Genomic DNA, 23,878 nt, shown 5'->3' with positions numbered 1-23,878 from the left:
GGAGGTGATAGTGATATTCACACTGATCCAGTTGTTCCCAGTGTGTAGTAACGGGAGGTGATAGTGATATTCACACTGATCCAGTTGTTCCCAGTGTGTAGTAAAGGGAAGTGATAGTGATATTCACACTGATCCAGTTGTTCCCAGTGTGTAGTAAAGGGAGGTGAAAGTGATATTCACACTGATCCAGTTGTTCCCAGTGTGTAGTAAAGGGAGGTGATAGTGATATTCACACTGATCCAGTTGTTCCCAGTGTGTAGTAAAGGGAGGAGGGGAAGTAAGGGAGGATACAGAGGTAGACAATACCACTAATCTGTCCCTGTCCTGTCCCTGTCCTGTCCCTTTCCCTGCCATGTCCCTATCCTGTCCCTGTCCCTGTCCCTGTCCTGTCCCTGTCCTGTCCCTTTCCCTGTCCTGTCCCCGTCCCTTTCCCTGTCCTGTCCCTTTCCCTGTCCAGTCCCTGCCATGTCCCTATCCTGTCCCTGTCCTGTCCCTGTCCTGTCCTGTCCCTTTCCCTGTCCTGTCCCCGTCCCTTTCCCTGTCCTGTCCCTGTCCTGTCTTGTGAACAGGGCAGGCTGTAGTGGTTTATAGTAGTTAGATGTTCAGCTGTTTACACTGTGAACAGGGCAGGCTGTAGTGGTTTATAGTACTAGATAACTAACTAGATACTAAATTAACAAACCGTATGCAGAACAGCAGAGCATTTTGTACATTTTAGAAAGTTAACTTAATGGTTACAAGATATCAACACCAGGTTTGTGGGTTCGATTCCCGTAGGGGACCAGTACGAACTTATATGAAAATGTATGTGATTACTACGGTAAGTCTCTCTGGATAAGAGGCTCTGCAAAATAAAGTTTCCAGTAACATCTGTAGGGTAGGACTGTTCTCTGTTTCCTAGAAGTGTCTAGTTTCCAGTAACATCTGTAGGGTAGGACTGTTCTCTGTTTCCTAGAAGTTTCTTGTTTCCAGTAACATCTGTAGGGTAGGACTGTTCTCTGTTTCCTAGAAGTTTCTTGTTTCCAGTAACATCTGTAGGGTAGGACTGTTCTCTGTTTCCTAGAAGTTTCCAGTAACATCTGTAGGGTAGGACTGTTCTCTGTTTCCTAGAAGTTTCTAGTTTCCAGTAACATCTGTAGGGTAGGACTATTCTGTTTCCTAGAAGTTTCTAGTTTCCAGTAACATCTGTAGGGTAGGACTGTTCTCTGTTTCCTAGAAGTTTCTAGTTTCCAGTAACATCTGTAGGGTAGGACTGTTCTCTGTTTCCTAGAAGTTTCTAGTTTCCAGTAACATCTGTAGGGTAGGACTGTTCTCTGTTTCCTAGAAGTTTCCAGTAACATCTGTAGGGTAGGACTGTTCTCTGTTTCCTAGAAGTGTCTAGTTTCCAGTAACATCTGTAGGGTAGGACTATTCTGTTTCCTAGAAGTTTCTAGTTTCCAGTAACATCTGTAGGGTAGGACTGTTCTCTGTTTCCTAGAAGTGTCTAGTTTCCAGTAACATCTGTAGGGTAGGACTGTTCTCTGTTTCCTAGAAGTTTCTTGTTTCCAGTAACATCTGTAGGGTAGACCTGTTCTCTATTTCCTAGAAGTGTCTAGTTTCCAGTAACATCTGTAGGGTAGGACTATTCTGTTTCCTAGAAGTTTCCAGTAACATCTGTAGGGTAGGACTATTCTGTTTCCTAGAAGTTTCTAGTTTCCAGTAACATATGTAGGGTAGGACTATTCTGTTTCCTAGAATTTCTAGTTTCCAGTAACATATGTAGGGTAGGAATGTTCTCTGTTTCCTAGAAGTTTCCAGCAACATCTGTAGGGTAGGACTGTTCTCTGTTTCCTAGAAGTTTCTAGTTTCCAGTAACATCTGTAGGGTAGGACTATTCTGTTTCCTAGAAGTTTCCAGTAACATATGTAGGGTAGGAATGTTCTCTGTTTCCTAGAAGTTTCCAGTAACAGTAGGGACAGGAGGAAGTGGTATATATCTAAGATTGTTGACACCATACTCTTGGATGAGAGGTTTAACCCCCCCCCCCCCTGGTTAAGGATAGGACAGGGGAGGGTAAGATGATGCCTACAGCCAACCTCTTACCCCAAGCACTCCCTGTTGACTGAAAACCGAGTTTCGGTTGTCACAGTTACACCTGTCTCTCTGTGTTCTCAGGGAAAGTCCAAAAGCAGGGCGAAGTTCAGTTGTCGTGGCAGGAAGGTGTTTACTAGGACACTAAAGACGTGCGAGGCCGTAGAGACAGTAGATACATAGCAGTTGATTGCCCTTATTAAAGGGAATTTGTCTTGCAAATTAAAACAAGCTTGGCAAGCTTTTGTGTGTGTGTGCGTGCGTGCGTGCGTGCGTGGAGGCCACTGATATTGTCCCAACCTGTCAGGAACACAAAGATGGCTCCTTTGTGTGTGTGTGTGTGTGTGTGTGTGTGCCCCTAGTCTGGATGTGTAAGGTCTCCATTAGGGTTGTTACGACAGCAGTATCGTGATACTCAGAGTTATCAAGGACAAAACATGAGGCAGACTACATTTCCTGAGGAGAACAGTCCTGACGTTACAAACAAACAAACCTGATGTCGTCACCCAGAAACCTGTGTATTTTCCCTAAACCACACCACACTGTTACATACAGTAGGTTTTAAACAACCAAAGGTTTAGACCAGCCTTGTATTTTCCATAGAAAATCAGGTATGGTAGTATCACCATGCTGGTATAGTGACAACCCCAGTCCCTGGTGGCAAAGGTCCCTGGTGGCGAAGGTCCCTGGTGGCAAAGGTCTCCTTGGTAAATTACTTCATGGCTGGGACGAAGGTGGAAATATCTTCATGGGACGAAGGAGCAGAGAGATCCATATAGCAGCACTATCATTTCCTGTTATCAGTTGGAGTTGGACAGGAGTTTTCAAGTTGTTTGTATGGTGGCTGTATGGAGGAGTGGGATGGTGTTGTGGGGACGATGATGGTGTATGTATGGAGGAGTGGGATGGTGTTGTGGGGATGATGATGGTGTATGTATGGAGGAGTGGGATGGTGTTGTGGGGACGATGATGGTGTATGTATGGAGGAGTGGGATGGTGTTGTGGGGACGATGATGGTGTATGTATGGAGGAGTGGGATGGTGTTGTGGGGACGATGATGGTGTATGTATGGAGGAGTGGGATGGTGTTGTGGGGACGATGATGGTGTATGTATGGAGAAGTGGGATGGTGCGTGGGGACGATGATGGTGTATGTATGGAGGACTGGGATGGTGTTGTGGGGACGATGATGGTGTATGTATGGAGGAGTGGGATGGTGCGTGGGGACGATGAAGGAGGACTGTGTGTGGCGAGATCAGCATTCGATGTCCATCCATATCGGCCACTAGGGGCAAAGGTGAGCAATGTTACCTTTCGGTTTTTCTATGGCGTTGTGGACTGGAATGGGGATGGACGTAAACATCTGCCTCTGGTGCCAAAAGTTGCATTTTGAATCCAGCGATAGAAAGAGATTTTAGAGATGTTTGTTTTAAACCTAAAACCAAACCTTAACCATTCCGAGTTAATGCCTGACCTTAACCATTCCGAGTTAATGCCTGACCTTAACCATTCCGAGTTAATGCCTGACCTTAACCATTCCGAGTTAATGCCTGACCTTAACCATTCCGAGTTAATGCCTGACCTTAACCATTCCGAGTTAATGCCTGACCTTAACCATTCCGATTTAATGCCTGACCTTAACCATTCAGAGTTAATGCCTGACCTTAACCATTCAGAGTTAATGCCTGACCTTAACCATTCTGAGTTAATGCCTGACCTTAACCATTCCGAGTTGATGCCTGACCTTAACCATTCAGAGTTGATGCCTGACCTTAACCATTCCGAGTTAATGCCTGACCTTAACCATTCAGAGTTAATGCCTGACCTTAACCATTCAGAGTTAATGCCTGACCTTAACCATTCAGAGTTGATGCCTGACCTTAACCCTAACCTTGAAAATCCCTAACCAAAGCAGACATTTTTAATCTCTTTGGTGTTAGTGAGATACATTCTGCTGTTCAGAACGCTGGTGTGGCTCCGCCTGTGACTCGGGAAAAACACTAGTGTGGATAATATTAGATATTATGACACTGGGAGTTAACCTCAGCAGGCTGAGGGGTGTAGATATTTTGACACTGTGGGAGTTAACCTCAGCAGGCTGAGGGGTGTAGATATTATGACACTGTGGGAGTTAACCTCAGCAGGCTGAGGGGTGTAGATATTGTAGATATATTGTAGAGGGGTGTAGATATTTTGACACTGTGGGAGTCAACCTCAGCAGGCTGAGGGGTGTAGATATTTTGACACTGTGGGAGTTAACCTCAGCAGGCTGAGGGGTGTAGATATTATGACACTGTGGGAGTTAACCTCAGTGGGCTGAGGGGTGTAGATATTATGACACTGTGGGAGTTAACCTCAGTGGGCTGAGGGGTGTAGATATTATGACACTGTGGGAGTTAACCTCAGCAGGCTGACACACAACCATGCATGGTCACACACACACACACACACACACACACACACACACACACACACACACAACCATGCATGTTCACACACACACACATAACCATGCATACTCCTACACGTCCGTCTGAAACCAAGGAGTCCTGGATGTAAGATGAGATGTTCATGGCGACAGAATCCTCCACAACAACACTGAGATCTAAACACAACTATATCACAGGCAGCCACTGGCTCAGTTTACCTGTCAGTCCATGTCCACCTGAGCTCTACTCCAGCCACTGGCTCAGTTTACCTGTCAGTCTGAGTCCACCTGAGCTCTACTCCAGCCACTGGCTCAGTTTACCTGTCAGTCCGAGTCCACCTGAGCTCTACTCCAGCCACTGGCTCAGTTTACCTGTCAGTCCGAGTCCACCTGAGCTCTACTCCAGCTACTGACTCAGTTTACCTGTCAGTCCGAGTCCACCTGAGCTCTACTCCAGCCACTGGCTCAGTTTACCTGTCAGTCCGAGTCCACCTGAGCTCTACTCCAGCCACTGGCTCAGTTTACCTGTCAGTCCGTGTCCACCTGAGCGCTACTCCAGTCACTGGCTCAGTTTACCTGTCAGTCCGAGTCCACCTGAGCTCTACTCCAGCCACTGGCTCAGTTTACCTGTCAGTCCGAGTCCACCTGAGCTCTACTCCAGTCACTGGCTCAGTTTACCTGTCAGTCCGTGTCCACCTGAGCTCTACTCCAGTCACTGGCTCAGTTTACCTGTCAGTCCGTGTCCACCTGAGCTCTACTCCAGTCACTGGCTCAGTTTACCTGTCAGTCCGTGTCCACCTGAGCTCTACTCCAGCCACTGACTCAGTTTACCTGTCAGTCCGAGTCCACCTGAGCTCTACTCCAGTCACTGGCTCAGTTTACCTGTCAGTCCGAGTCCACCTGAGCTCTACTCCAGTCCGGTTGCACAGGTTGTTGAGGTCCGGCCAATCTAACCAGACTCCAAAGCCTGTAGCACAAGTGTCTCTCTAATTTTCATTTGGCCTTCCTCCCGAAGACCAGGAAGTTGTCCTCGGTGTCCCTGGCCAGTGGAACCTTCCTCCCGAAGCCCAGGAAGTTGTCCTCGGTGTCCCTGACCAGTGGAACCTTCCTCCTGAAGCCCAGGAAGTTGTCCTCGGTGTCCCTGGCCAGTGGAACCTTCCTCCTGAACCCCAGGAAGTTGTCCTCGGTGTCCCTGGCCAGTGGAACCTTCCTCCCGAAGCCCAGGAAGTTGTCCTCGGTGTCCCTGGCCAGTGGAACCTTCCTCCCGAAGACCAGGAAGTTGTCCTCGGTGTCCCTGGCCAGTGGAACCTTCCTCCTGAACCCCAGGAAGTTGTCCTCGGTGTCCCTGGCCAGTGGAACCTTCCTCCTGAACCCCAGGAAGTTGTCCTCGGTGTCCCTGGCCAGTGGAACCTTCCTCCCGAAGACCAGGAAGTTGTCCTCGGTGTCCCTGGCCAGTGGAACCTTCCTCCTGAACCCCAGGAAGTTGTCCTCGGTGTCCCTGACCAGTGGAACCTTCCTCCTGAACCCCAGGAAGTTGTCCTCGGTGTCCCTGGCCATTGGAACCTTCCTCCTGAACCCCAGGAAGTTGTCCTCGGTGTCCCTGGCCAGTGGAACCTTCCTCCTGAACCCCAGGAAGTTGTCCTCGGTGTCCCTGGCCAGTGGAACCTTCCTCCTGAACCCCAGGAAGTTGTCCTCGGTGTCCCTGGCCAGTGGAACCTTCCTCCTGAATCCCAGGAAGTTGTCCTCGGTGTCCCTGGCCAGTGGAACCTTCCTCCTGAACCCCAGGAAGTTGTCCTCGGTGTCCCTGGCCAGTGGAACCTTCCTCCTGAACCCCAGGAAGTTGTCCTCGGTGTCCCTGGCCAGTGGAACCTTCCTCCTGAACCCCAGGAAGTTGTCCTCGGTGTCCCTGGCCAGTGGAACCTTCCTCCTGAACCCCAGGAAGTTGTCCTCGGTGTCCCTGGCCAGTGGAACCTTCCTCCCGAAGACCAGGAAGTTGTCCTCGGTGTCCCTGGCCAGTGGAACCTTCCTCCTGAACCCCAGGAAGTTGTCCTCGGTGTCCCTGGCCAGTGGAACCTTCCTCCTGAACCCCAGGAAGTTGTCCTCGGTGTCCCTGGCCAGTGGATCCTTCCTCCTGAACCCCAGGAAGTTGTCCTCGGTGTCCCTGGCCAGTGGATCCTTCCTCCTGAACCCCAGGAAGTTGTCCTCGGTGTCCCTGGCCAGTGGAACCTTCCTCCTGAACCCCAGGAAGTTGTCCTCGGTGTCCCTGGCCAGTGGATCCTTCCTCCTGAACCCCAGGAAGTTGTCCTCGGTGTCCCTGGCCAGTGGAACCTTCCTCCTGAAGACCAGGAAGTTGTCCTCGGTGTCCCTGGCCAGTGGAACCTTCCTCCTGAAGACCAGGAAGTTGTCCTCGGTGTCCCTGGCCAGTGGATCCTTCCTCCTGAACCCCAGGAAGTTGTCCTCGGTGTCCCTGGCCAGTGGAACCTTCCTCCTGAAGACCAGGAAGTTGTCCTCGGTGTCCCTGGCCAGTGGAACCTTCCTCCTGAACCCCAGGAAGTTGTCCTCGGTGTCCCTGGCCAGTGGAACCTTCCTCCTGAACCCCAGGAAGTTGTCCTCGGTGTCCCTGGCCAGTGGAACCTTCCTCCTGAACCCCAGGAAGTTGTCCTCGGTGTCCCTGGCCAGTGGAACCTTCCTCCTGAACCCCAGGAAGTTGTCCTCGGTGTCCCTGGCCAGTGGAACCTTCCTCCTGAAGACCAGGAAGTTGTCCTCGGTGTCCCTGGCCAGTGGAACCTTCCTCCTGAACCCCAGGAAGTTGTCCTCGGTGTCCCTGACCAGTGGAACCTTCCTCCCGAAGACCAGGAAGTTGTCCTTGGTGTCCCTGGCCAGTGGAACCTTCCTCCTGAACCCCAGGAAGTTGTCCTCGGTGTCCCTGGCCAGTGGAACCTTCCTCCTGAACCCCAGGAAGTTGTCCTCGGTGTCCCTGGCCAGTGGAACCTTCCTCCTGAACCCCAGGAAGTTGTCCTCGGTGTCCCTGGCCAGTGGAACCTTCCTCCCGAAGCCCAGGAAGTTGTCCTCGATGTCCCTGGCCAGTGGAACCTTCCTCCCGAAGACCAGGAAGTTGTCCTCGGTGTCCCTGGCCAGTGGAACCTTCCTCCTGAACCCCAGGAAGTTGTCCTCGGTGTCCCTGGCCAGTGGAACCTTCCTCCCGAAGCCCAGGAAGTAGTCCTCGGTGTCCCTGGCCAGTGGAACCTTCCTCCCGAAGACCAGGAAGTTGTCCTCGGTGTCCCTGGCCAGTGGAACCTTCCTCCTGAACCCCAGGAAGTTGTCCTCGGTGTCCCTGGCCAGTGGATCCTTCCTCCCGAAGACCAGGAAGTTGTCCTCGGTGTCCCTGGCCAGTGGAACCTTCCTCCTGAACCCCAGGAAGTTGTCCTCGGTGTCCCTGACCAGTGGAACCTTCCTCCTGAACCCCAGGAAGTTGTCCTCGGTGTCCCTGGCCAGTGGAACCTTCCTCCTGAACCCCAGGAAGTTGTCCTCGGTGTCCCTGGCCAGTGGAACCTTCCTCCTGAACCCCAGGAAGTTGTCCTCGGTGTCCCTGGCCAGTGGATCCTTCCTCCTGAACCCCAGGAAGTTGTCCTCGGTGTCCCTGGCCAGTGGAACCTTCCTCCTGAACCCCAGGAAGTTGTCCTCGGTGTCCCTGGCCAGTGGATCCTTCCTCCTGAACCCCAGGAAGTTGTCCTCGGTGTCCCTGGCCAGTGGAACCTTCCTCCTGAAGCCCAGGAAGTTGTCCTCGGTGTCCCTGGCCAGTGGAACCTTCCTCCTGAACCCCAGGAAGTTGTCCTCGGTGTCCCTGGCCAGTGGAACCTTCCTCCTGAACCCCAGGAAGTTGTCCTCGGTGTCCCTGGCCAGTGGAACCTTCCTCCTGAACCCCAGGAAGTTGTCCTCGGTGTCCCTGGCCAGTGGAACCTTCCTCCTGAATCCCAGGAAGTTGTCCTCGGTGTCCCTGGCCAGTGGAACCTTCCTCCTGAACCCCAGGAAGTTGTCCTCGGTGTCCCTGGCCAGTGGAACCTTCCTCCTGAACCCCAGGAAGTTGTCCTCGGTGTCCCTGGCCAGTGGAACCTTCCTCCTGAACCCCAGGAAGTTGTCCTCGGTGTCCCTGGCCAGTGGAACCTTCCTCCTGAACCCCAGGAAGTTGTCCTCGGTGTCCCTGGCCAGTGGAACCTTCCTCCCGAAGCCCAGGAAGTTGTCCTCGGTGTCCCTGGCCAGTGGAACCTTCCTCCCGAAGACCAGGAAGTTGTCCTCGGTGTCCCTGGCCAGTGGAACCTTCCTCCTGAACCCCAGGAAGTTGTCCTCGGTGTCCCTGGCCAGTGGAACCTTCCTCCTGAACCCCAGGAAGTTGTCCTCGGTGTCCCTGGCCAGTGGAACCTTCCTCCCGAAGACCAGGAAGTTGTCCTCGGTGTCCCTGGCCAGTGGAACCTTCCTCCTGAACCCCAGGAAGTTGTCCTCGGTGTCCCTGACCAGTGGAACCTTCCTCCTGAACCCCAGGAAGTTGTCCTCGGTGTCCCTGGCCATTGGAACCTTCCTCCTGAACCCCAGGAAGTTGTCCTCGGTGTCCCTGGCCAGTGGAACCTTCCTCCTGAAGCCCAGGAAGTTGTCCTCGGTGTCCCTGGCCAGTGGAACCTTCCTCCCGAAGCCCAGGAAGTTGTCCTCGGTGTCCCTGGCCAGTGGAACCTTCCTCCCGAAGCCCAGGAAGTTGTCCTCGGTGTCCCTGGCCAGTGGAACCTTCCTCCCGAAGACCAGGAAGTTGTCCTCGGTGTCCCTGGCCAGTGGAACCTTCCTCCCGAAGCCCAGGAAGTTGTCCTCGGTGTCCCTGGCCAGTGGAACCTTCCTCCCGAAGACCAGGAAGTTGTCCTCGGTGTCCCTGGCCAGTGGAACCTTCCTCCTGAAGCCCAGGAAGTTGTCCTCGGTGTCCCTGGCCAGTGGAACCTTCCTCCCGAAGCCCAGGAAGTTGTCCTCGGTGTCCCTGGCCAGTGGAACCTTCCTCCCGAAGCCCAGGAAGTTGTCCTCGGTGTCCCTGGCCAGTGGAACCTTCTCACCACTTGAACAGTTCTGTTTTTCATTTCCCTCAGAACCTTCTGTGGGAGAGGCACGTTGGCAAGCAGATGTTGAATCGTTGCTAGGGCCACCTTTCTCAGAGAAAGACCCCTAGGTCTGAGAGTTGGGCTGAACACACAGTAGCTTTCATTTCTCTAAAAACGGACCCCTAGGTCTGAGAGTTGGGCTGAACACACAGTAGCTTTCATTTCTCTAAAAACGGACCCCTAGGTCTGAGAGTTGGGCTGAACACACAGTAGCTTTCATTTCTCTAAAAACGGACCCCTAGGTCTGAGAGTTGGGCTGAACACACAGTAGCTTTCATTTCTCTAAAAACTGACCCCTAGGTCTGAGAGTTGGGCTGAACACACAGTAGCTTTCATTTCTCTAAAAGCGGACCCCTAGGTCTGAGAGTTGGGCTGAACACACAGTAGCTTTCATTTCTCTAAAAACGGACCCCTAGGTCTGAGAGTTGGGCTGAACACACAGTAGCTTTCATTTCTCTAAAAACGGACCCCTAGGTCTGAGAGTTGGGCTGAACACACAGTAGCTTTCATTTCTCTAAAAACGGACCCCTAGGTCTGAGAGTTGGGCTGAACACACAGTAGCTTTCATTTCTCTAAAAACTGACCCCTAGGTCTGAGAGTTGGGCTGAACACACAGTAGCTTTCATTTCTCTAAAAACTGACCCCTAGGTCTGAGAGTTGGGCTGAACACACAGTAGCTTTCATTTCTCTAAAAGCGGACCCCTAGGTCTGAGAGTTGGGCTGAACACACAGTAGCTTTAATTTCTCTAAAAGCGGACCTCTAGGTCTGAGAGTTAGGACTACCTGGGATGGATGGATACCGATAGAGACAACCCTGACGGACACAGAGGTCTGCTTCACGTCTAAACAATTCCTCTCATTCCTCTCTGTCCTTAAGGTACAGCATGTACCTGGTTGTGTGTAAGTGGTGGCATGTAGTCATTAGACTTGTGTTGTTAGAGATTACTTGTTCTTCCTCGTGTTGTTACCGAACCCGATGTTCTAAACGCTGTTGTTCCTGCAGGTGAAGAAGAGCGGCCTTAAGCTCAGCCAGGAGGAGCGGAAAAGACAAGAGGTAACAGCCCCAGTGTGTGTGTGTGTGTGTGTGTGTGTGTGTGTGTGTGTAACAGCCTTATTCAGTGTGTGTGTAACAGCCTTATTCAGTGTGTGTGTGTGTGTGTGTAACAGCCTTATTGTGTGTGTGTGTGTGTGTGTGTAACAGCCTTATTCAGTGTGTGTGTGTGTGTAACAGCCTTATTCAGTGTGTGTGTGTGTGTGTGTAACAGCCTTATTCAGTGTGTGTGTGTGTAACAGCCTTATTCAGTGTGTGTGTGTGTAACAGCCTTATTCAGTGTGTGTGTAACAGCCTTATTCAGTGTGTGTGTGTGTAACAGCCTTATTCAGTGTGTGTGTGTGTAACAGCCTTATTCAGTGTGTGTGTAACAGCCTTATTCAGTGTGTGTGTGTGTAACAGCCTTATTCAGTGTGTGTGTGTGTGTAACAGCCTTATTCAGTGTGTGTGTGTGTGTGTGTAACAGCCTTATTCAGTGTGTGTGTGTGTAACAGCCTTATTCAGTGTGTGTGTGTGTAACAGCCTTATTCAGTGTGTGTGTGTGTAACAGCCTTATTCAGTGTGTGTGTGTGTAACAGCCTTATTCAGTGTGTGTGTGACAGCCTTATTCAGTGTGTGTGTGTGTGTAACAGCCTTATTCAGTGTGTGTGTGTGTGTAACAGCCTTATTCAGTGTGTGTGTGTGTGTAACAGCCTTATTCAGTGTGTGTGTGTGTAACAGCCTTATTCAGTGTGTGTGTGTGTGTAACAGCCTTATTCAGTGTGTGTGTGTGTAACAGCCTTATTCAGTGTGTGTGTGTGTGTAACAGCCTTATTCAGTGTGTGTGTAACAGCCTTATTCAGTGTGTGTGTGTGTAACAGCCTTATTCAGTGTGTGTGTAACAGCCTTATTCAGTGTGTGTGTAACAGCCTTATTCAGTGTGTGTGTGTGTGTAACAGCCTTATTCAGTGTGTGTGTAACAGCCTTATTCAGTGTGTGTGTAACAGCCTTATTCAGTGTGTGTGTGTGTGTAACAGCCTTATTCAGTGTGTGTGTGTGTGTAACAGCCTTATTCAGTGTGTGTGTGTGTGTAACAGCCTTATTCAGTGTGTGTGTGTGTAACAGCCTTATTCAGTGTGTGTGTGTGTGTAACAGCCTTATTCAGTGTGTGTGTAACAGCCTTATTCAGTGTGTGTGTGTGTAACAGCCTTATTCAGTGTGTGTGTAACAGCCTTATTCAGTGTGTGTGTAACAGCCTTATTCAGTGTGTGTGTGTGTGTAACAGCCTTATTCAGTGTGTGTGTAACAGCCTTATTCAGTGTGTGTGTGTGTAACAGCCTTATTCAGTGTGTGTGTGTGTAACAGCCTTATTCAGTGTGTGTGTGTGTAACAGCCTTATTCAGTGTGTGTGTGTGTGTAACAGCCTTATTCAGTGTGTGTGTGTGTGTAACAGCCTTATTCAGTGTGTGTGTGTGTGTAACAGCCTTATTCAGTGTGTGTGTGTGTGACAGCCTTATTCAGTGTGTGTGTGTGTGTAACAGCCTTATTCAGTGTGTGTGTGTGTGTAACAGCCTTATTCAGTGTGTGTGTGACCAGGCAGGAGACGGGAGTACAGTTAGTGTGTGCGTGTGTGTGTGACCCTTTCCCTTCCAACATGGACAGTTCCTCCTACGGAGGATAAAGCCGACTGCCTCCAGAGAGTTAGAAATCTGTACACACAGAAAAGTCACTTCCTGTAGCACCCTGGGAAATGTAATATACGGTGTCTGAACTCCCCTTCCTGTAACCTCTCCATAGCAGTAATAAACCCTTCTTAAAGGGGAGGGCTAGAAAATAGGGACCGTAGACAAATAAACCAGTTTATATGTCAGGGACAGATGAATTCATAGCAAATAAATGTCTATAGAGGACAGAGATGTAACACAAGTACAGAGGTATAACATACCAGTGTTTCCCTTATCAACATGGTTTTGATGAAATGTACAGAGGTATAACATACCAGTGTTTCCCTTATCAACATATGGTTTTGATGAAATGTACAGAGGTATAACATACCAGTGTTTCTCTTATCATTGGAAGTTTTATTTGAGTTCTGTCTTGAATGTTGTCCAATGGCCTTTCAGCCCTGCTATGACATCACTCTAGCCTGCACCTCGCACACACGTTATTGACCAATGACATGCCAGAGATATTAGTACAGCTCACAGATGTTAGGTACATTAATGCATTTAATTTACACCCTCTGTCTCTCTCTCTCTGTCTCTCTGTCTCTCTCTCTCTGTCTCTCTGTCTCTCTCTCTCTGTCTCTCTCTCATTCTCTCTGTCAGGCCATATTTGAGTTGATATCGTCAGAACACTCCTACCTCCACAGTCTGGAGGTTCTGATCCGGATGTTTCAGAACTCAGCGGAGCTCAGTGACACCATGACCAAGACCGAGCACCACCACCTCTTCTCCAACATCACAGACGTGTGTGAGGCCAGCAAGAAGTAGGTCCTGTGTGTGTGTGTGTGTGTGTGTGTGTGTGTGTGTGTGTGTCTGTGTGTGTCTGTGTGTGTGTTTGCCTTAGCTAGAGGAAGGTGGATTGTGGGTATTGTAGTTGATGCTCTTGTGGTGTGTGAGGTCAGTGTGAGAACTAGGACTGTACCCGACAAAAAACATCTTGGTCAACCGAAAGTCGTTTGTTCTTAAACATGTATTTTTCCATATGTAGACACACACTATGTGTATTAATCAAATCAACTATATATGTATTGAGCTTGTCTGATGCTTTAAGCTTACGGTTTAATATAATAAGACAAATGACTCAAGAGGGAGCCAGAGATCAAGATTACCAGAATAAAAAAAACCTTAACCCGTCTGGACCATCCTCTTCCCTCTCTTGCTGGCTTTCACAGATTCTGCCGTTACTCTCCTGAAGTTGCCGGTAATAACCTACGTGATAATTCGTCAAACTTTCTCATGTGGCATGTCAATTTATTTCACAATTTCTACCGATCTACTTGTCAGTTATGGTTTTCATATGCAAATATTTGTGAAACAGTTTCATTTAATTTATTATAACGTCATTGTCATGTGGTTAATCAAAATGCTATCCAAATCTAAATAAAAAATAACTTAAAAAGTAACATCTGTTGCCATTGGCAACTAAGTAAAAATAGCCTACATAAAGCCAACAAATAAAAACATTGCAGGTAGAAAATATCCTGATTTAAAAATAAATATCCTATAAATCACATTGGCTACACATGGCCTGTCTGCAACGAACTTGAAACATTGTATCAACTATCAACTTGGGTCAGGCCTGAAGCACCTTGAAACATTGTATCAACTATTAACTTGGGTCAGGCCTGAAGCACCTTGAAACACTGTATTAACTATTAACTTGGGTCAGGCCTGAAGCACCTTGAAACATTGTATCAACTGTCACCTTGGGTCAGGCCTGAAGCACCTTGAAACATTGTATCAACTATTAACTTGGGTCAGGCCTGAAGCACTTTGAAACATTGTATCAACTGTCACCTTGGGTCAGGCCTGAAGCACCTTGAAACATTGTATCAACTGTCACCTTGGGTCAGGCCTGAAGCACCTTGAAACATTGTATCAACTATTAACTTGGGTCAGGCCTGAAGCACCTTGAAACACTGTATCAACTATTAACTTGGGTCAGGCCTGAAGCACCTTGAAACACTGTATCAACTATTAACTTGGGTCAGGCCTGAAGCACCTTGAAACACTGTATCAACTATTAACTTGGGTCAGGCCTGAAGCACCTTGAAACACTGTATCAACTATTAACTTGGGTCAGGCCTGAAGCACCTTGAAACACTGTATCAACTATTAACTTGGGTCAGGCCTGAAGCACCTTGAAACACTGTATCAACTATTAACTTGGGTCAGGCCTGAAGCACCTTGAAACATTGTATCAACTATTAACTTGGGTCAGGCCTGAAGCACCTTGAAACATTGTATCAACTATTAACTTGGGTCAGGCCTGAAGCACCTTGAAACATTGTATCAACTATTAACTTGGGTCAGGCCTGAAGCACCTTGAAACATTGTATCAACTATTAACTTGGGTCAGGCCTGAAGCACCTTGAAACACTGTATCAACTATTAACTTGGGTCAGGGCTGAAGCACCTTGAAACATTGTATCAACTATTAACTTGGGTCAGGCCTGAAGCACCTTGAAACATTGTATCAACTATTAACTTGGGTCAGGCCTGAAGCACCTTGAAACATTGTATCAACTATTAACTTGGGTCAGGCCTGAAGCACCTTGAAACATTGTATCAACTATTAACTTGGGTCAGGCCTGAAGCACCTTGAAACATTGTATCAACTATTAACTTGGGTCAGGCCTGAAGCACCTTGAAACATTGTATCAACTATTAACTTGGGTCAGGCCTGAAGCACCTTGAAACATTGTATCAACTATTAACTTGGGTCAGGCCTGAAGCACCTTGAAACATTGTATCAACTATTAACTTGGGTCAGGCCTGAAGCACCTTGAAACATTGTATCAACTATTAACTTGGGTCAGGCCTGAAGCACCTTGAAACATTGTATCAACTATTAACTTGGGTCAGGCCTGAAGCACCTTGAAACACTGTATCAACTATTAACTTGGGTCAGGGCTGAAGCACCTTGAAACATTGTATCAACTATTAACTTGGGTCAGGCCTGAAGCACCTTGAAACATTGTATCAACTATTAACTTGGGTCAGGCCTGAAGCACCTTGAAACATTGTATCAACTATTAACTTGGGTCAGGCCTGAAGCACCTTGAAACATTGTATCAACTATTAACTTGGGTCAGGCCTGAAGCACCTTGAAACATTGTATCAACTATTAACTTGGGTCAGGCCTGAAGCACCTTGAAACATTGTATCAACTATTAACTTGGGTCAGGCCTGAAGCTTGCATTAGCGAACTTGCAACATTGTATAAAATATTCTGGGCCCTCAGTTTCCCTCCCGAGTGAGCTTGGGACAGACACAGCTGTAGGCTATTTGCACAAGGGATAAAAAGCAGTGCTTGACTTGCGCAGGAGCTCGCTGGAGCTGAGTACTGACACCTCCAATGTTCTACTGCTTGAGCTCCCTTTCCTCTTATAGAATATTCTCTCTAAAGTATTGTGGAACTCCTGCAACTAAGTATAAACAGTACCAGCACCCAAAATGAGTACCGGAACCTATTTCAGTGCAAGTCGAGCACTGATAAGAGGTAATCAGGTAGGCCTATTTTATGACATTTCCACTGGATCAGAGCATGACATTTTTCCATTTCACGCTGAGTGGTTATCAAAAGGTAGAGAGCTGGAAAGATTTTGAGGAACTATAATAATTCTCAATGGATGTAAAAACGGACTTTGTTTGCTCGCTGTTTGAGGTGAAGAAAATATGACTTTGAGAAGCTCCACAGGTTATTATTGGTGGTAAGTTAAGCCAATCAGAAATACTATCAGATCCCCAAATGGCCACATTTTATATGTCTACTTTTGTGCACAGGCCAGGGAGTCAATAGGACTACTTCTATGTGTAAATCAGGCCAGGTAGCCAATAGGACTACTTCAAATCAAATCAAATCAAATTTATTTTATATAGCCCTTCGTACATCAGCTGATATCTCAAAGTGCTGTACAGAAACCCAGCCTAAAACCCCAAACAGCAAGCAATGCAGGTGAAGAAGCACGGTGGCTAGGAAAAACTCCCTAGAAAGGCCAAAACCTAGGAAGAAACCTAGAGAGGAACCAGGCTATGTGGGGTGGCCAGTCCTCTTCTGGCTGTGCCGGGTGGAGATTATAACAAAACATGGTCAAGATGTTCAAATGTTCATAAATGACCAGCATGGTCGAATAATAATAAGGCAGAATAGTTGAAACTGGAGCAGCAGCACAGTCAGGTGGACTGGGGACAGCAAGGAGTCATCATGTCAGGTAGTCCTGGGGCATGGTCCTAGGGCTCAGGTCCTCCGAGAGAGAGAAAGAAAGAGAGAATTAGAGAGAGCATATGTGGGATGGCCAGTCCTCTTCTGGCTGTGCCGGGTGGAGATTATAACAGAACATGGCCAAGATGTTCAAATGTTCATAAATGATCAGCATGGTCGAATAATAATAAGGCAGAACAGTTGAAACTGGAGCAGCAGCACAGCCAGGTGGACTGGGGACAGCAAGGAGTCATCATGTCAGGTAGTCCTGGGGCATGGTCCTAGGGCTCAGGTCCTCCGAGAGAGAGAAAGAGAGAAGGAGAGAATTAGAGAACGCACACTTAGATTCACACAGGACACCGAATAGGACAGGAGAAGTACTCCAGATATAACAAACTGACCCTAGCCCCCCGACACATAAACTACTGCAGCATAAATACTGGAGGCTGAGACAGGAGGGGTCAGGAGACACTGTGGCCCACTCCGAGGACACCCCCGGACAGGGCCAAACAGGAAGGATATAACCCCACCCACTTTGCCAAAGCACAGCCCCCACACCACTAGAGGGATATCTTCAACCACCAACTTACCATCCTGAGACAAGGCTGAGTATAGCCCACAAAGACCTCCGCCACGGCACAACTTAAGGGGGGGGGGGGAGCGCCAACCCAGACAGGATGACCACATCAGTGACTCAACCCACTCAGGTGACGCACCTCCTCCAGGGACGGCATGAGAGAGCCCCAGTAAAGCCAGTGACTCAGCCCCTGTAATAGGGTTAGAGGCAGAGAATCCCAGTGGAAAGAGGGGAACCGGCCAGGCAGAGACAGCAAGGGTGGTTCGTTGCTCCAGAGCCTTTCCGTTCAACCTCCCACTCCTGGGCCAGACTACACTCAATCATATGACCCACTGAAGAGATGAGTCTTCAGTAGAGACTTAAAGGTTGAGACCGAGTTTGCGTCTCTGACATGGGTAGGCAGACCGTTCCATAAAAATGGAGCTCTATAGGAGAAAGCCCTGCCTCCAGCTGTTTGCTTAAAAATTCTAGGGACAATTAGGAGGCCTGCGTCTTGTGACCGTAGCGTACGTGTAGGTATGTACGGCAGGACCAAATCAGAGAGATAGATAGGAGCAAGCCCATGTAATGCTTTGTAGGTTAGCAGTAAAACCTTGAAATCAGCCCTTGCTTTGACAGGAAGCCAGTGTAGAGAGGCTAGCACTGGAGTAATATGATCAAATTTTTTGGTTCTAGTCAGGATTCTAGCAGCCGTATTTAGCACTAACTGAAGTTTATTTAGTGCTTTATCCGGGTAGCCGGAAAGTAGAGCATTGCAGTAGTCTAACCTGGAAGTGACAAAAGCATGGATTAATTTTTCTGCATCATTTTTGGACAGAAAGTTCCTGATTTTTGCAATGTTTCGTAGATGGAAAAAAGCTGTCCTTGAAATGGTCTTGATATGTTCTTCAAAAGAGAGATCAGGGTCCAGAGTAACGCCGAGGTCCTTCACAGTTTTATTTGAGACGACTGTACAACCATTAAGATTAATTGTCAGATTCAACAGAAGATCTCTTTGTTTCTTGGGACCTAGAACAAGCATCTCTGTTTTGTCCGAGTTTAAAAGTAGAAAGTTTGCAGCCATCCACTTCCTTATGTCTGAAACACATTCTTCTAGCAAGGGCAATTTTGGGGCTTCACCATGTTTAATTGAAATGTACAGCTGTGTGTCATCTGCATAGCAGTGAAAGTTAACATTATGTTTTCGAATAACATCCCCAAGAGGTAAAATATATAGTGAAAACAAAAGTGGTCCTAAAACGGAACCTTGAGGAACACCGAAATTTACAGTTGATTTGTCAGAGGACAGACCATTGACAGAGACAAACTGATATCTTCTATGTGTAAATCAGGCCAGGTAGCCAATAGGACTACTTCTATGTGTAAATCAGGCCAGGTAGACAATAGGACTACTTCTATGCTTAAATCAGGCCAGGTAGCCAATAGGCCTACATCTATGTGTAAATCAGGCCAGGTAGTCAATAGGACTACTTCTATGTGTAAATCAGGCCAGGTAGCCAATAGGACTACTTCTATGCGTGAATCAGGCCAGGTAGCCTATAGGCCTACTTCTATGCTTAAATCAGGCCAGGTAGACACTAGGACCACTTCTATGCGTAAATCAGGCCAGGTAGACAATAGGACTACTTCTATGTGTAAATCAGGCCAGGTAGACAATAGGACTACTTCTATGTGTAAATCAGGCCAGGTAGACACTAGGACTACTTCTATGTGTAAATCAGGCCAGGTAGACAATAGGACTACTTCTATGTGTAAATCAGGCCAGGTAGCCTATAGGCCTACTTCTATGTGTAAATCAGGCCAGGTAGCCAATAGGACTACTTCTATGTGTAAATCAGGCCAGGTAGACAATAGGCCTACTTCTATGCTTAAATCAGGCCAGGTAGACACTAGGCCTACCTCTATGCGTAAATCAGGCCAGGTAGCCAATAGGACTACTTCTATGCTTAAATCAGGCCCATTCCAAATAATATGCCCATTCCAAATAATATGCCCATTCTGAAAATGAAGAATAAATACTGGAAAACTAATATGAAAAGCATTAAGAGAAATGATCGTAACCAAAGTAACAAACATTGTAGATTAGAAATGATAGGAATTAATTGGTAAATGTACTACTTGTGATGTGTGTAATGGGGAATTGATAGACACTCTAACCATCAAACGCAAAACAATTCACACAATGAAGTGATGAAACAGTGAGCATATTGTCAGGAGAAAGAGCTCATTCTGTGGGGAGAAGTGCATTGTGCATCTGGGCCACTTGGTCAATCTGACATCTGCATTGGCCGTGCAGTATTTACAGTGATACAGGACTCAGCAGGAGTCCGTTTATTCATACTTGTTGCACTTCACAGAGCAGTGCTCTTGTAAAAGAGGTGAGTTTGTGTTTTCTACAAGATGTACCGCCGCCACCTACCTCCCAGTGGACGCTCTCTGCATGACTCCTCCCGCTCTCTGCATGACTCCTCCCGCTCTCTGCATGGCTCCTCCCGCTCTCTGCATGGCTCCTCCCGCTCTCTGCATGACTCCTCCCGCTCTCTGCATGACTCCTCCTGCTCTCTGCATGACTCCTCCCGCTCTCTGCATGGCTCCTCCCGCTCTCTGCATGGCTCCTCCCGCTCTCTGCATGGCTCCTCCCGCTCTCTGCATGACTCCTCCCGCTCTCTGCATGACTCCTCCCGCTCTCTGCATGACTCCTCCCGCTCTCTGCATGACTCCTCCCGCTCTCTGCATGACTCCTCCCGCTCTCTGCATGACTCCTCCCGCTCTCTGCATGACTCCTCCCGCTCTCTGCATGACTCCTCCCGCTCTCTGCATGACTCCTCCCGCTCTCTGCATGACTCCTCCCGCTCTCTGCATGACTCCTCCCGCTCTCTGCATGACTCCTCCCTCTCTCTGCATGACTCCTCCCTCTCTCTGCATGACTCCTCCCTCTCTCTGCATGACTCCTCCCTCTCTCTGCATGACTCCTCCCTCTCTCTGCATGACTCCTCCCTCTCTCTGCATGACTCCTCCCTCTCTCTGCATGACTCCTCCCTCTCTCTGCATGACTCCTCCCTCTCTCTGCATGACTCCTCCCTCTCTCTGCATGACTCCTCCCTCTCTCTGCATGACTCCTCCCTCTCTCTGCATGACTCCTCCCTCTCTCTGCATGACTCCTCCCTCTCTCTGCATGACTCCTCCCTCTCTCTGCATGACTCCTCCCTCTCTCTGCATGACTCCTCCCTCTCTCTGCATGACTCCTCCCTCTCTCTGCATGACTCCTCCCTCTCTCTGCATGACTCCTCCCTCTCTCTGCATGACTCCTCCCTCTCTCTGCATGACTCCTCCCTCTCTCTGCATGATGACTCCCTCTCTCTGCATGACTCCTCCCTCTCTCTGCATGACTCCTCCCTCTCTCTGCATGACTCCTCCCTCTCTCTGCATGACTCCTCCCGCTCTCTGCATGACTCCTCCCGCTCTCTGCATGACTCCTCCCGCTCTCTGCATGACTCCTCCCGCTCTCTGCATGACTCCTCCCGCTCTCTGCATGACTCAACCCACACTCTCTCTACATGACTCTCCCCCCGCTCTCTCTCTACATGACTCTCCCCCCGCTCTCTCTCTACATGACTCTCCCCCCGCTCTCTCTCTACATGACTCCCCCCGCTCTCTCTCTACATGACTCCCCCCGCTCTCTCTCTACATGACTCTCCCCCGCTCTCTCTCTACATGACTCTCCCCCCACTCTCTCTCTACATGACTCTCCCCCCACTCTCTCTCTACATGACTCTCCCCCCACTCTCTCTCTACATGACTCTCCCCCCACTCTCTCTCTACATGACTCCCACCGCTCTCTACGTGACCCCCCGTCTCTACATGACTCCCCCCTCTCTCTCGTAAACACACACAGCCCTCTGTTCCTCTGTAACACTGTGTTCATGGTCCCCTGGGTTAGCTCATACTGGCAGCTGTGTGTCAGTCTGTTATTCATGCTAACCTCTCTCTGTTCAGGCCTGTACTGCTTCATAGTCCTCCCCACCTCATTCCTATGGAAACCTCAGCCACGTGCAACTTCACCTCTCAGACACGTGCAACTTCACCCCTCAGACACTAAGCTGCTAGCCATCAAGCTAACAAAGTTGTTACCAGATGACTTTTGTAATGGAGCCCTCTCTGTCTGGAGAAGTACATTACTGGTCCCATGGCTGTAGGGGCTCTATCTCCTACCCGGTCCCATGGCTGTAGGGGCTGTATCTCCTACCTGGTCCCATGGCTGTAGGGGCTGTATCTCCTACCCGGTCCCATGGCTGTAGGGGCTGTATCTCCTACCCGGTCCCATGGCTGTAGGGGCTGTATCTCCTACCCGGTCCCATGGCTGTAGGGGCTCTATCTCCTACCTGGTCCCATGGCTGTAGGGGCTGTATCTCCTACCTGGTCCCATGGCTGTAGGGGCTGTATCTCCTACCTGGTCCCATGGCTGTAGGGGCTGTATCTCCTACCTGGTCCCATGGCTGTAGGGGCTGTATCTCCTACCCGGTCCCATGGCTGTAGGGGCTGTATCTCCTACCTGGTCCCATGGCTGTAGGGGCTGTATCTCCTACCTGGCCCCATGGCTGTAGGGGCTGTATCTCCTACCCGGTCCCATGGCTGTAGGGGCTGTATCTCCTACCTGGTCCCATGGCTGTATCTCCTACCCGGTCCCATGGCTGTAGGAGCTGTATCTCCTACCTGGTTCCATGGCTGTAGGGGCTGTATCTCCTACCTGGTCCCATGGCTGTAGGGGCTGTATCTCCTACCTGGTCCCATGGCTGTAGGGGCTGTATCTCCTACCTGGTCCCATGGCTGTAGGGGCTGTATCTCCTACCCGGTCCCATGGCTGTAGGGGCTGTATCTCCTACCCGGTCCCATGGCTGTAGGGGCTGTATCTCCTACCCAGTCCCATGGCTGTAGGGGTTGTATCTCCTACCCGGTCCCATGGCTGTAGGGGCTGTATCTCCTACCCGGTCCCATGGCTGTAGGGGCTGTATCAACTACACTTTGTTTCTGGACAAACCGGACGACTCGAGTTCCAATGCGGCGATTGTTTACTTGCTGAGGATTATAGTGGCTTGAAGTGGCTTCCTTGATCACGCAGGTCGCCAGCACCTGGTAACCCAAAGGCCCAAAGAGAGATTGGGCTTCCTTGATCACGCAGGTCGCCAGCACCTGGTAACCCAAAGGCCCAAAGAGAGATTGGGCTTCCTTGATCACGCAGGTCGCCAGCACCTGGTAACCCAAAGGCCCAAAGAGAGATTGGGCTTCCTTGATCACGCAGGTCGCCAGCTTACGTAAGAAACTGGGGAAAACTCAGAGTGGCATGTTTACCTTTTCTACACCGGTGGCTGGACGGCATTCACGCTTGTTTGATGCATCTCCGCCTTGTTGTTTGTCGTTATTGGACTGGCCGGTGTTGCCCGGAGCTCACCCATCTGATAGCGGAGTCGAAGGAGCACAGCTAGAGGAGCAAGGCAATCAACGATGGTGGCATGTTACGAGTTGTGGAAGCTGAAGATAGAGGCCTCCAGCAAAGCAGTCTACAAGAAATAGGTTGGCGTCCTGGAGTCTGATCTTCCTGCACCTTCGTCTCTGGGGATGCCTGTGCTTGCGGCCGCTGTGCCTTCTACTACGATTTCAAAGTCGACGTCGGCAACCTTCTGTTCTGGATCGAGCGGGGCTTCTCCATCTGTTAGAGGCCTGCACCAGGCACCGGGAGCAACGTGCACAAGTTATCCTGCCTCTCGCCTGTCCATAAAGGCTTCTCCATCTGTTAGAGGCCTGCACCAGGCACCGAGAGCCACGTGCACACGTCATCCTGCCTCTCGCCTGTCCATAAAGGCTTCTCCGAATCCTGTGAAGCGTGTTAGTGGGTGGATTACGTTGTCCTTGTCGTCAGCTGTGATTTTTGGGCAGCTCCATGGTAAGAAATGTGACTGTACCTGGTACAAAAACAATGTCTTATCCCGGAGCTCGAGTAAATGACATGACTATGCTGCTCTGAAATGTACTACGTCAGGACATGGAAATCAATTCTATCATAATCCATGTGGTTTTAATGGCATGAAGAAGGGCAGCTCTGAACAGGTGAAACTGGATTTTGAAAGAGCTGATTGACTCTCTGCCAGACACTAGTAAAATACCCATCATATCTGGCCCTGTGCCCTTCTCTGAATCACGGCATTGAACACTTTAGCAGGATTCTTTCTCTTCACAACTGGCGATGTGATTATTGCAGCTCAATGGGTGTAACTTCTGTTGACAATTTCAATACCTTTTGGAAACAAAACACGTTTTAATAACAAGGAGGATGGGATCCACCCAAAAATGTGGGTTCCTGGATCCTTTCACAGCGTTATAAGGCTGCGTTGAGACAATGACTTATCAATGACCCAAGTCCAGCTCAGTTAATCCCTATCATTCTGTCACTGAGTCATCATATATAGCTTCAGTAAATGTACATTACATCAGGGGTGTTGGAAGACACAATGTAAGTAATCTAATTTATGTCCCTCTTACTGCCCTGAATGCCTCTGCTGATCATACAGCTATTGTATGCAGTAATCATGTGTCTATGAACCAGAGTTATACTTTTAGCACGGTGTGCCCTAGTAGGAAGTCCACTGTGAGCAGCTCACCCTGCACTAACATAAATAACATGAGAATATATACTTCTCCTAAGCTTCCCAGTAA

General features: G+C 49.2%; 1 protein-coding gene across 2 annotated transcripts in view; it reads left to right on the top strand.

Moving 5' to 3' along the window:
• The window catches only part of LOC110503240 (rho guanine nucleotide exchange factor 26), a 110,639-nt gene that overhangs the window by 13,206 nt on the left and 73,555 nt on the right, over window positions 1–23,878 (top strand). For both annotated transcript variants that reach the window (XM_036961332.2, XM_036961333.2), the window contains exons 5-6: window positions 10,636–10,686; window positions 12,990–13,150. In XM_036961332.2, coding sequence (XP_036817227.2) covers window positions 10,636–10,686; window positions 12,990–13,150 — 212 coding nt within the window. The remainder of the gene's footprint in view (window positions 1–10,635; window positions 10,687–12,989; window positions 13,151–23,878) is intronic.

Source organism: Oncorhynchus mykiss, chromosome 24, assembly GCF_057628025.1.
Source record: "Oncorhynchus mykiss isolate SJ-2025 chromosome 24, ASM5762802v1, whole genome shotgun sequence".
In the NCBI taxonomy this organism is placed as follows: domain Eukaryota; kingdom Metazoa; phylum Chordata; class Actinopteri; order Salmoniformes; family Salmonidae; genus Oncorhynchus; species Oncorhynchus mykiss.
The sequence above is the reverse complement of the archived record's forward strand: the minus strand, read 5'-3'. Positions and strand labels throughout refer to the sequence as shown.